The sequence below is a fragment of the Centruroides vittatus genome, unplaced genomic scaffold, assembly GCF_030686945.1.
Source record: "Centruroides vittatus isolate TY-2023 unplaced genomic scaffold, ASM3068694v2 scaffold_1167, whole genome shotgun sequence".
Classification (NCBI taxonomy): Eukaryota; Metazoa; Arthropoda; class Arachnida; order Scorpiones; family Buthidae; genus Centruroides; species Centruroides vittatus.
In genome coordinates this window covers 1,263,971-1,278,368 of record NW_027122671.1, presented here as the reverse complement: position 1 = coordinate 1,278,368, position 14,398 = coordinate 1,263,971, and the positions used below count along the sequence as shown (strand labels likewise).

The following is a 14,398-nucleotide window of genomic DNA, read 5'->3' as shown; positions in this document are numbered from 1 at the left end:
TCTACCTCGACTGCTTTAATAGAAACATCATAGCTCAATAATTTGGCAGTTCTCCTTTAATAATCAGGTTTACGAAGAAAAACTTCATACTTGCAGACTTCGTACTCATTTGTATCCTTGCCTAAATTGCACAACCTGGCATTATGCAGTTGTTAAAGCTACTGGGCATGGTTGAAAATTAAGACAGCATAAGCACAATTATTTCAGATATTACAGGTTCTGAAAAGTAAAGAATTTTGAGAGTCCTGCCACAAATAAGCTACATATTGCTTATTGACCATTTGTGACATGTCATAATGCAAATTAAAAAAAGTAATAAGTAGGTTTAAAATTAATAAATACAAATGTATTCTGACAGTTTGAGTTACTTATGCTTTCTATTTGCAAAATTTCCACAACCTTAACACAAAATAAGAAAAAAGTGAATTTTTAAGAAATTTGCGGGATTTCCTGGGTTAAAAAAACAACAGAGATCCTGTTTGAGAAACCCTCATTTCAACCGAGGAGCAATTTATAGCATAAATATCGTTACCTGCTTATGAAGAAACTTTGGATGTATTCAAATTATAATCTGATCCAGATGTAATTTGGAACATATTGAACATTGTGTGGCTGAACTAAAAATAGCATAATAGTTTAATTATAACTCATAAAACAAAAAATTTTCAGTGAAATAGTGAGAATTGTGGGGAAAATAATTTTATAACTAAATCATTACTGGGTGCCACCATCTTAAAAGTACTTCTGGATAGTTTTTTCTGACCAAGCCAAAGTTTGTGAACACTGTCAGAAAAGTCAATGTGACTTGGTCATCAAAAATTGAACAACTTGAAGCAGATCTAGAAACTTTGTGGAGGAGGTTGAACTCTGAATGCATACTTTGTACCTATTGTCCTGCCACTTTATTCATTTGCATGAATAAATCTAAAGGTAAATTTGATAAAATTCAGACTCTTAATTCAAAAAGATTCTCATTGTTATATGATGATATAGTATTGAAATGTATTCACGAGAGTACAAAAATAGTATGTTCGCTTATTTTAGGTTGACTGAACTTTCAACTGGTTTTAACTAAAACAATTTTTTATGCCAAGTCCAGCAAAATTTATTCACAGTACAAATTAATGTTTTGGAGATGTTCAATGTCCTTCGTCAGGTCTTAGCAATTTAAATTCTAGAACCCAGATATCGTATCAAACAGCACATTCTACATAGTGTAACTTCGAAGTTTGTAATGTCTTGTTTTGGAAGTCAAGATTCAAAAATTGGAACTCAAATGTTGGTTAAGATATTTGGGTTCTAGAGTTTGACAAAATGTATTCAGAGCCCTTCATCAGGTCTTCACAGTTCAATGTTTAACTATGTTAGACTAAAATATTAATTTGTACTGTGAATAAATTTTGCTGGATAAGGTGTAAAAAATTGTTTTATTTTCGGTTTGATGTTTAAACATGATATTTTTTTAGTAGCACTATGCATATATAAACCTGGTATCAAGCTAAGCTTCTACATGCAATAATTATTGGCATGAAAAAGTACACCGACCATGTACTTTTACTGGTACAATGATTGTGGGTATAGTAAGGTGATGTCACCTAAATTTACATGTGGCAATTCTATGGATAAATTTGTTGTTGTTGTAGGTTGTCAATTTAAAACTGATGATACACATTTAATAAGAAATGTTTATGCATTACAGTTGATGGCATCTTAGAATTAAAACAACACAGTAAAAACATTTTAGATGTTAACAAATAATGTCGACAGTGATTCAAAATATATTTTTAATCAGAACAATTAGAGCAGCCTAATAATACATTACATTGAAATTTTTTAAACGTAATTCAGAAAGTGAGATCTGCAGTCTTATTGCTGAAATATTTGTTAAATAAATTTAATTTTAATACAAAATTGAACTGAACAAAAACCCACTGACGTAGTGGTCGGTACTTTGGATATAAATCTGACAGCTAGATTATATCCTACTGGAAAAATTTTTATAAATTAAAACATAAATATATGATAAATTATGAAACATTAATAATTTTATATGGTAAACTGCTTAATAGAGAAATAAATTTTTCCCTAAAAATTTAAGTACATGTTTATACCATTTCATCAAGGAACATTTTTCAGATCAATCCTCTCAGGAATTGTTAAGTCCATTTATTATACTTAAAATATATTGCTAAAACTAAAATAATACGAAACCTGTTAAACAGGTTGGTGTGATCATGGATAATTTAAAGTCAAATAATTTCTTGAGTGTTTATTTTAACTAAATGTAAAGTTAAAGACTTTATTTTTCTAATAAATGCTAGGAAATGGATGATGAGTGATTGGATGATGAATGATTACTCATTGCAGTTCTAGATTTTGCAGACTGGATGAAAGCCATTCCGTGAATCCGTAGGTGAGTCTGCAATAAGTCATTGTTTTCGAATGTTTGGAAGCAAACTTTACACTCAAATTCACTTGAAACTTTAGATGACAAATTTGTTTTTGATAGAAACCTATCAACATCATGAATTTTATGAGCAATTAATAAATGTCTTTTAAGGGATGGCTCTACAACAAAGCAAGATCCACATTCTGTACATTGAAATGATGCTTTTTCAGTTTTGTGAATTATTATATGTTCTTTGAATGATGAAGAATTTGAGGAACGAAAATCACATTTAGCACAAATAAACTGTTTGTTTACATTTAAACACTTTTTTGTTAAGGGACTATCTTGTGAGCCCAATTTATCATCACAGCTATAATGACGCTTGACTGCCAGTAGTGGAATGCGAATTTTGATTGGTGGATGTGGTGCTTGACTAAAATCAATCTCATCTTCGGGAATACTATGTTTACTCACAATGTGCCTTTTCAAAATTGCACGTTTACTGAAACCGTATTCTTTACAAATCCAGCACACGTGCCGTTTTTTCAGGCCGAACTCTTCGTGCATCACCTTCTGATGTCGGGCTAGACGAACGGAACTTTCGTAAGAAATGTCACACTTTGTACAATGAAAAACCGTAAGTTTATGTTCTTCCTTTAAATGTGAAAAAGCCTCTTTTGCATCATTCAGTGTTTGCATACACTGTAGACATTGATTAGGATATTTTGTGCTTTTTGCATGATGTTGCAGATGTGCCAATAAGGCATTGCTATCTGAATATTTTTCATTGTTACACACCAGACATATATGTATGCCTTCTTTCAAATGCTGCATACCATGTGACGCTAACTCAATTTTATTAGCTGATGTTTCGCCACACGTAGCACATCTTAAAGTCAAAGTACCGTGACATCTTTGACGATGAATTCTATAACCATGAATAGTTTGAAATTTACGATGACACATACCACATTTTGTGGTAAAATGACCGTTACGACCTTGATGAACATCTTTTGTATGTTCCTTAAGTCCTCTTGATGATGAAAATGTTAAACCACACTGAGAACATACTTTTTGTGAAACAAGATGAGGATGAAATTGCTGAATATGTAAAGAGAGTGAAGGTTTAGTTTCTAATAATTCATCACATTCAGGACATTTAAAAACAAATTTTGTATTATGAAGTTGATCTTTTATGTGTGCTTCTAAGTGATTTTGTAAAATTTCTCTGCTGTGAAAAACAGTATCACATAGTGGACATTTTGTAATAATAGTGCACTGGATATCTGTTGTAGGATGAGATGATTTTCTATGAGTATCAAAAGTTGCTGGTGCTTTAAAAGCCATTGGACATGCTTGACATTTGTAATATGCTTCTGAATGCATGTCAATTATATGAAGTTGAAGCAAATCTGTAGAATCATATAAAATGCTGCATAATGAACATTTATATCCTACAAGACGTGAAAAATGCAAACACTTTAATTTTAAATGATGTTGAAATCTCTCCCATGTTCCAATAAAACATTCCCCACATTCTGGACAAATATAAGGACGACCATGAAAATGAATTCTCTGATGTGCTACTAAACTACATTTTGTTGGACAAGTCATATTACATTTAGAGCATATTGCTGCTTGAAGAGGTAAATTATGATTACTTCCAAAATGATTTTCTCTTGATTTACTACTGTCAATGAGTACATTACACTCGGGGCATCTAAATTTTTTCAATGAGTTATGTAGATCTGTACTTTGTATATCATCAGTCTTATCTGCCATTATAGTTTCTCCTGTTGATGAAGTTGAAGAATAGCTAAATCCATCCATCAGTTCTCTAGGAAGAGGCACTACAGTAGCATTTCTTATATCAGAACACTCACCTTTTTCTTGATGTGACCTGATATGAGCAAGTAGGGCACAACGATTATAGTAAACTAATAATTTTCCACAACTTTCACACGAGAGCTTTGCTAACACCGATCTTCTTTCCAAATGACGACTCAAACTGGTTTCTAATATAAACTGATCACCACAATCTATACAATTAAATTTTTCCTGGTTTTGATTTTTCTGGAATGTAGAACTAGATGGGGGAATATAGGGAGGAAGTACATTTGTACTTAGCTGGCATAAATCATTGTGTGTTGCGGTTTTCAGAGGGATATTAACAAGAGGAACGTTTGAAGAATTTATCTGTGAATCGGCAATACTACATACGTTGTTAACAGGAACATTTGTTTCAGTTGAGGTACTATTTGGTGTGGAATCTTCATCTTGTGGACATTCAGTAGAACATTTTTTGTTTTTAACTACTTCATTACAAGTTTTCTTTATATAGATTTCTCCGTCTATGGGATCTGCACATTTCTGAACAAATGCAGTTAAAGATACATCATTTAATTTTTTTGTTTTATTTTTTTGACTGGATAATCCCGATTCATCGCCATTTTCTGATTTGCAAAAAATATCTGATACTCTTTGTGCAATACACGATTTCAAATTTTCACTAGATGCGTTTATTTCATTTTTATGTTGATTTACGTGATGATCCTTTTTTAAATTACATGTTTTATCATCACCATCATATTTACTACTAATAAGCAAATTTTTTGATTTATTTTTTGTCACAGTTTTAGAAATACTTGATTGGTTTACACATTTATCTGGCCACATTTCTTCCAAATTTTGCACATCATCTCTTCAAAAAATAAATAAAGTCTTTTAGATTTAAATGCATAAATATAATTTTGATGCATTAAACATACTAAAATTCTTCCATATGTATAAATCCAATGTATATTCTTAATATGTATATTCATAAATATATTCTGTAAAAGAAAAGAAAAAAAAAATTACTCAATATTTTATATATTAAACATTATTATGTAAAATTTGCTATTTTTAAGATATTAAAATATTCAATCATGATAATAATTATAAATTTATTAAACCTTTCAACATTTTCCATGAAGAAACAAAAATCAATTTTAATAATTAAAGTATTAAAAAAGAATATATTAGTGCAAATCAAAAGAAAATAAATTTAGTGTGAATTTAATTTTGAATCATATTAACATTTTTTAATATACAATACAGCAGTAATGCATTTCAATTATTCTAATTAAAATTACATATATACATAAATTTGATTTAATGAATCAAGGAATTAACAGTCTTGTTTTCCTTCAACAAACTTTTATGGATTTACATGAATATCAAACCAACAAATGCTTAATTAAATTTTCCCTATAGGAAATATTGAAATTAAGATCATTTTTGTTGAGAAAAATTACATGCTTAATAGGTTGGGTCAATGATTCGATAAGTATAAATTCAATATATAGTGTATTATTGTTTTATTCATACTTATTCAGTGTAACAACATTTTAACACATCTTAAGTTTATTAATATATGTTTTTAAAACATATTCAACTTAATAGACTTTGGCAATAGTGGACATCCTTATCCCAATTAGTCTATTAAATCGAGAGTTTACTGTATTTTTGAAAAACAGGATTTAGTTTATTATTATAGTTGACTAACAAAGATCTCAAAAAATCACACCTTTAAAATCCAACAATGAATTTTATAAAATAACGTTTTCAACCAGTTTCACTGACCTTCAGTTACAATAGAATGGAAAAATAGAACGTGAACACAAAAATTTAAAAAAATGAGAACAAGAATTCTAAAATAAATAACTAACAGTAATCGTAGTTGAGATTAATAAAATAAATAACTACAGAAATAAAATAAAAAAGTAAAAATAAACAAATAAATATCTCTTAATAAATGGACTGCCATACAGTAGACAAGTTGTCTGAATCTCTATGGTTGATGCACCTGGATTTTTTGTGAGCCCATATGGATAACAAAGATCTGTAACATTTAATTAATAATTTGAATCAAAATTTTAAACATTTTTGTAATTAATATCATCACAAATGCTTAATCTAAGATTGGGTGTTTAAGGCATTTGTTATGTTTGTATCAAACTTAATACTGCATTTGTATTCTTGAAACAACAACTGGAAATAGAATTTTGTATGTTTCTTTTTTTAAAGAATTATGAATATAGTTCAAAAATTAAATTAAAATCGATTACTAATTTTAAATTTTCAACTATATTCTAAACAATAATAATAATAATAACAATAACTTTTTCATAATCACATTATCTAACAGATCCCACTCAATACAGACCCATCACATTCTGCATTACAAACAAACAAATGTTCTTACAGAACAGCAAAAAAGCTGTCACCAATACCATGTGAGCTGTAACAAGCAACTCTTGACTGACTCAGTAATACTAAGACATGCCCATCAAATACACGGAAACCATCATTCACATTGCATACACAAATTACAAGAAAGCTTTTGACAGTGTTCCACACTATACATTAAGCTTGTATAAGATACACCCCACAGTAATCATACTTTTAACTACTATAAAGCAACTTTGGAAAACTAAGTTATACTTATCTTTTAATAACACTAAAATTGTAACAGATCAAATCCCCATAAGATGAGGTATTTTCTTGGGTGATTCCCTTAGCCCACACTGGTTTTGCATGGCCATTAACCTTCTATCCACTACACTTAATAACACACAAATTGGGTTTGACATAACTTGACACAGACAGATAACACTCATATCTTCTTTATGTGGAAGATATTAAAATATGTACTCCCACATGCACAAAACTAAACCAACTCCTAACGATTACACAGACTTTCTCTCAGGATATCCAGATGGAATTTCACATTGATAAATGTAAAAAACTGCACATTGGAAAAGGAACTGCTGAGGATGGTCTCTTCAAACTTGACAGCAGAGATAACATAACACTATGAAGGAAGGAGGAACCTATAGATATCTAGGGTTTCAACAGGACAATTCAATTGAACACAAAAAGGAATAAAAACAGAACTTACTAAAATCAGTACACTCAAGCACACTCAAACTCGAAAAATCGAATACAGGAGAGCCTTGTTACTACGAAATAATTATGACTTTGAATTATCTGAGATTTACATTATTCTGTAAAATATGCCATATGCCATGTAACTGATGTAATTTATTAAGCAAATGGAATATGGATACATATACAGAACACTATTTTCACTAATTAATAATACAAAAGAATCTCATATAAGAAAATGAATTTGACCTTGTTTTCACTGACTATAATGTTAACAATAATTCACACTCAACCTTTTAAAAACCAGTAATAATAATTGAAAACAAACGTTTTCGACCGTTAACTCGGTCTTCATCAGGTTCTAACTATTGAGATTCAAAACTGTTTCAGAACGTATTCAAATTTTCGAATAGAACCGTTGCGCGTTCGTGTTACGTGTTGTTGACATGCGTAATACATTGTGTTTTTGCGCCACACATATTACGCATGTCAACAACACGTAACACGAACACGCAACGGTTCTATTCGAAAATTTGAATACGTTCTGAAACAGTTTTGAATCTCAATAGTTAGAACCTGATGAAGACCGAGTTAACGGTCGAAAACGTTTGTTTTCAATTATTATTACTGGTTTTTAAAAGGTTGAGTGTGAATTATTCACTTACACCAGTATAGAAGTCGAACCTATAATGTTAACTATGATAAAACTGATAGCCAAATCTTGTGGCTCCCTTAAAGTATAATGTCTTTGATTTAATAATTTTTTCTAGGATGCATATTTTTTGAGCTATTCAACAAAATTGATTAAATGCATTTGCCTTTTTACCTTACAAACAACACACTTTAATTTTTTGTATTTAACCATCTTTAAATTTTTGCTTATCCAACATTTAAAGTGACACAACATTATAATATTTGAACTTCATTATACATAGTGTTGCCACCAGGCTGATTTTCACCTGGACAAGCCAGTTTAAAATTCCTGGCCCAGATTAATGATTAATTTGTCTGGTTTCCATAGAAATTGTGAAATTATGACAAAACGAAATAAATTTATAAGAATATTTGTGAGTATTTTATTTTAATGGTTAAACACTTTAAAACCTCACACCCCCACCCAATCTTATCCCTAGGCTAAGAGTGACAGAAAATGTACTTTTAAAATTCTAACTTGAAAATATCTCTGGCAAATATTAGGTCTGTTCCAACACAAGTCAGGGACTTGTGTTGGAACAAACCTATTGTCCGGGTCAGCAATTTTGAAAAGGTGGCAACATTATTGTCACATATAGCCAGCAAACAGAATATTTTTAAATTTTTATATCTAATCAGATCCTAAAATCCTGAATATCAACAAATAGTAAATGTAATTTTTACAACTATTTATCAAAACAGGCCAATGGTCAGGTACACTATTTATCAAAATATGCAACATTTAATATACATTTAACATAGGATATATTATGCTTTCCTATGTAAACTTATCAATTAATGTGACACTTAAAACAGTATTGTTGCCCTATTTAGGACTCTTCCCTTAAATTAGTGGGCCAAGGCCCTATTTTTGTATATTTCCCTCTTTTTATTTAGTGACCCTATGTCTCCTGTTGTGTGAACTGCTTCATCCTTGTCAAAGGTCTTGTGCAGCTTTTTTACGTCAAATCATGTAATATTAACAGCAATGATGTTGTGGATGTCTAAATTTCTTTTTTATGATGCCATTGGTCTGTGTTTAAAGCATAATATTTCTAGCAATCATCTACTACTGTTAATGATTGTCTTGTGTTATCTGTTTACCAATCGTTATAACATCAAATAGTATTTACAACCACTTTTAATAAATAATAAACAAATCAACAAAATGTTTCTTATTTTATTAATTTCTGTTCCATTATTAAAAACTAAACATCAATTGCAATAATAATTATTATACACTCTATTCTCTATTTTAATTCAACATAATTAAAAATATTAATTTCCTATTGATAAATAATATTTCAAATGTAATATTTTTATTTAATGTCAACTCTTTGTGAAGTATATGTTGCCATACAAATATTTTATTTCTCTTACTTAAACAATTTTCTTTTTAAATTAAAAATTTTATTTTAGATCTTTATAATACTTTATTTAGTCCAGATGTTTCTAGAAACTTCTAGAACATCTCTGCTGGGGGTGTCCACTCAGCCATACCTTAATTGGAAACTTGTACAAGCATCTAGAGCAGGGCTTCTTAAACTTTTTTTATGACCCCATTTATAATAGTGATTTTTTTTTCGCGACCCCCCCCCCCCAAATATAAAATAGATATATATAAATATTTTGCAATATACATATGAAATACAATGAAAATATACATATATATTGAAGATATATACAAATTTGCAAAAACAATAATGGTGTACTACCACAGTTCACTCTTGTGTTACAATGGAACAGAGACAACTGAATACACTGAAAAGCAACAACACTACACTAGTTCACACTACAATCAGTGTTGCTGAATCGTTGTCTCACTGCACCAGAAGTGACACAAAGTACAACTCACGAAACCTACGACACAAAGCATGCCATTTTCAAACTCTCAAAAATTATTTTCAATATTTTGCATTAAAATCTCGTGACTCCAAGATTTCGCTAAGCGACCCCGACCCCAAATGGGGTCGCGACTTATAGTTTAAGAAGCCCTGATCTAGAGCCTTGGTAAATCTTAATTCTAAATTATGCCACTATGGCAAACAGCGCCAGTCACGGGAACTGGTTTTGTCAGTTTCGGATCGTAATTACACATGGGCTTCTCTTTGTTCAGTCTTGGTTAAAATAGAGTGCACTATATGCTTATCATTTGTTTATCATATCATACTGTCAACATTGTTGAACTTGTTACATGTTAAATAAAACGGAATGTAGTTTGTGTAGTTTAAAATATACCAGTACAATACTTGTGTTTTCTATTCATAATTATAAATTATAAATGCTTTGTTCAAAATTATTAGTTAAAAGTGAAAATAAAATAAATTTATGAATAGACACCTTGCTTAAAAATGAATTATTCTATAAAAAATTAATATTGTAAGATTATCAGATGGAATTACAAATAAAATAAAACGTAGGGGGACTTAAAATTTGATATTCTTCCACAGAGAGAAGTGTTAGTAGTAATTGAATGTTCTGTAATATGCATAAGTATATGAGCCATTCACAGGCCAAACCGATTAACTCCATTTGTAAATCCTTAATATAATTATTATTATTTTTACATTTTTCTCGTAACTAATTTTATATATAGCTTTAATATAACGATATATAAAAATACATTTTACCATATTTATTTAAATTTAAAGTTTAAAAGGAATTTTAAGAAATAATTTATATTATCAATTTTTATACTTTTTGTTTTGTGGAGTTAATCAATTTCGCAAGTGAGCAGCTCATATAGCCTAAAAAACATTACTGTTTGCATTAAATTATAAATTCATTACTCACATGACATACACAACCATCATATTGTCTGGATATTATTATTTTGGAAAGGATATTTAGAGAAAAAGACAGGGTTCAAGACTAACACCTCATCTCACTCAGTCAATTATAGGTGGAAGGGATGTAATGTTTGTTAGGGGGAACTACTTGGCACGTTTTTCTTTAATAACTACAACTTTGCAATTTCTAAACGTTTATTTTCTAAACAAATTATAATATACTACATAATTGCAGTATAATTCCTTATATGCAGTACTTTTCAACATTAAATGGTAACATATTTAACATTCTTTTATCCCATAAGGGCAGATAGAACCAAATCTCAAGATGTAATTTTTATAATAAATAAAATGTCAAATGGGTATGGTATGGACATCATCCTAATGTTCCTATCCAGTTCTGTCCCTGATAACACAATACACTAATATGAGGAATGTCAATGTTGAAAAACTGGTATTATACTATAAAATAGTAAAATAAGATTTCTTAAAAGCTTTGATTAGAAAAAACTATTACACTAACAAGATTCTTGCATGAAGCAGATTGTCCCTCAGAATTTGCTGAACTTAGGATATTCAAAGCAATGTGCTCAGTTCTCCTGTGGAGGGTTTTGATAATGCTCTGGCAACTTTAACATCCTTTCTCCTTTTCTTACTGGAAATAAATCCTCATTGGGGCTCAATGTTTTTCTTTTTTGATTCTTTTGTTTCATTAAAATTCTGTTTGTTAATATTTGCTCTAATTACCTCTAATATGGGCTGTACAGATTTCAGTAGTCTCTCTAAGCCTTCAAATTCTTCTACAAATTGTAAATTTTCAACTTCTTTTTTTCTTTTATTATTATTCTCCCATATAAGAAGCCTTCTTTCTCCCTGCCTTCATACTGTTTTGAAACTGATTCAGCTCCCAATTGGCAAACAAGATGAATGTGTTCTCACATATTGAATTTGATAGCTGAATCAATGCATGTGCACGTGTACATATGAATGCAAGATTTACACTCATTACATACTATTTGACATTCACAATTTTCTTTTACCATAGCAACTGTATAGATATCTGATCCATTTGATGAAGGAATTTTCCATGTGTTATCCTCTTTTATAACAAGATTTTTGCATAAGCTTAAGCTAGTTTTGTGCCTTTTTCTCAGATCAGAAAGCTTGCTTGTTACTTTTCCTTTATGCATGACAATGATTTTATCATATATCTTATCTCTTGAAAAAGTCATTTAAGTGTGAATGGCTTTATCTAGAGGCTTTACTCTCTTTCCTTGCAAATATATGTGTTTAATGCACTTATTCACATTCTCTATGTGCATATTTGTATTTAGGCCACAATGTAGTCTGTAGCAATAAGTCCAATATTTTGCAGTTTTCATATAATTTTCTTTGAAAGATTGTCCAAACTCAGTTGTGTCAGGATCATCAACCAACTTTATCACTGCTGCTTCTAAAATTAATTAAACGTTTCTTCATCTGTTTCTTGCATCAGTGATCATATGATTTTATACACTTCAGTCTTTTTCTCTTTAGACTTTATTTTACAGAGGTTCTTGTGCCATGCATGGTCAATATGCCACAAACAATATAATCTTTGAGCAAGTCTCCCATAACATGCACCCATGCATTGAAAAATGAACCAGCCATATCTGACATAAATATGTTTGGTGACAAGTAGCTTACTTGTTCTGTAATATTCCTTGTCAGTTCTGTTACTAAACAAAAAAGCACAATGGAAACTTTGTTGCATATCATCAATTATTATCAGTGATATTAATTCAAAATCATAAGTATTAAGTCCATGGGTCCCACAATACACACAGCATCATTTCCATATTTTTCTAACCTAAAAGCCTGACCATCATTCATAATAACTAAAACAAAATCAGATTCTGATAAATGAAGATATTCTTCACATTTTGTACCTTATGGTTTATAAAACAACACACAATTATCACTGCCATCTCTCATTTCATTCACCCAGGTATCTACACTTATTGAATCATATGTTTTACAGAATTTGATGACAATTGGAAACTACTCTCAATATTATGTAGATCCTTTCTGGTTACTAAATGAAGTCTTTGTAGCTCTTCAGAAGTTGATAGGCTGTCTCTGACTTCCTCTATTATGGCATTGAAAGGTTTCCTTGAATTTTTGTTGCTAATATAAACTAATACCTCTGTTTTCGATGATTTTTTTCACAAAAAATTTGTCTGTTTTCATCGGCATGCCCAAGTGACCTTGCTGCTAATTTTGCAAAAACAAAGGGTGACCCACATGATTTCTGGCTCAGTGTGGCGTTATTTCTCATTCTGTGAGCATTACTCTATGATGGCCCACCATTGGCCAACGTTTCCATTCCCTGAACACTAGGAGTTCGGTTGTGGGTTTGCGCTTCACCAGAACGGGCTGGTCAGTGGGTTTTCTTCATGTCTGTAACACCTGAATAGGGGCCAGTTATCCTTAAACGGACCTCCTGGTAGGCATTATTCCCCGCGATACAAACATCATAAACGTATACAACTACTATTACATGACAATTACGTCACACTTTACCACGGGGCGATATAGGCTAGAAGCTCATGTCCAACTAGCTTCTATAAGACAAAACATTACCCTGCGCGTCTAGCCAAACAATTCCATTGCTTTCCTTTAGATTAGTCTTTTATATTAATTTCTTATTGCTTTTAGTATTTAACGCTATATTAATTCTCTATAAAATGTGTTTTTGGTATGTATTTTGGACTGTCTAAAACAAATTAATTGGATTTACATTGATTCATATGGAAATAATTGCCTCGGTTTTTGTTGATTATTTTCAGACGAATTATCGATGAAAACCGATGTATCACTGTACTTCTCTCCTTTGATGACAAAACTGTATGACATAATTCATTTTGATGTTTGACAGAGTGAAGGTAACAATACACTTTTCATTATCTTTTATGCTCACTTTAATCTAGGATAGACAGAATTCATCAATTTTTTGCTTCCTTGTATGTTTAAATGACGAATACCTTTTCCCTTACTTTTAAAATAACCAGATCTATGACAGTTATAATATACAGAACTATTAGGCATAATGTTCTTTTCTGAACCACTCATTATAATGTACTTAATGGTATTTTTCACTTCATATTTCTGTTTTCATTTCTTAAAATCACTAAATGAATTAAATGTATGATTATTATTAGATAAAAAATTTCATGTACTTTGCCAAAATGTAACAATATTTCTTCTTTTTTTTGATATTCACTTAAACACAAACTACATTTAAATATTTTTAAAACTATCATTGCTTTAACCTTTTTTTTGTTTCTCTCTCATGTGTTTGCTTAAACTTTGTTTATATTTATATTTCAAATGGCATATAGTGCACTCCATTTTAACCAAGACTAGACTGAACAAAGAGAAAACCATTTGTAACTATGACTTGAAACTGACAAAACCAGTTCCCGCAACTGGTGCTGTTTACCGTAGTGGCATAATTTAGAACTAAGATTTACCAAGGCTCTAGACCAGTGTTTCCCAACCTTTATTGTGCTATGCCCCACATAAGCCTTTCTACAATTCTTATGCCTCCCAACATATA

At 30.5% G+C, this 14,398-nt stretch overlaps 2 protein-coding genes across 2 annotated transcripts in view; both read right to left on the bottom strand.

Annotated features, from left to right (window-relative positions):
* Positions 1 to 1,770: 1,770 nt before the first annotated feature.
* Positions 1,771 to 14,398, bottom strand: part of LOC136986701 (zinc finger protein 532-like) — a 29,429-nt gene continuing 16,801 nt past the window's right edge. The window contains exon 2 of the mRNA XM_067284284.1: positions 1,771 to 5,220. Within this exon, the coding sequence (XP_067140385.1) occupies positions 2,318 to 5,065 (2,748 nt within the window). The 5' untranslated portion in view covers positions 5,066 to 5,220 and the 3' untranslated portion in view covers positions 1,771 to 2,317. The remainder of the gene's footprint in view (positions 5,221 to 14,398) is intronic.
* LOC136986679 (uncharacterized) lies at positions 12,798 to 13,924 on the bottom strand. Its single transcript, XM_067284257.1, has 2 exons — positions 13,760 to 13,924; positions 12,798 to 12,951 (listed from the first exon to the last, which is right to left on the bottom strand). The coding sequence occupies exons 1-2, from the start codon at positions 13,909 to 13,911 to the stop codon at positions 12,798 to 12,800; spliced, it is 306 nt and encodes a 101-aa protein (XP_067140358.1). The 5' UTR covers positions 13,912 to 13,924.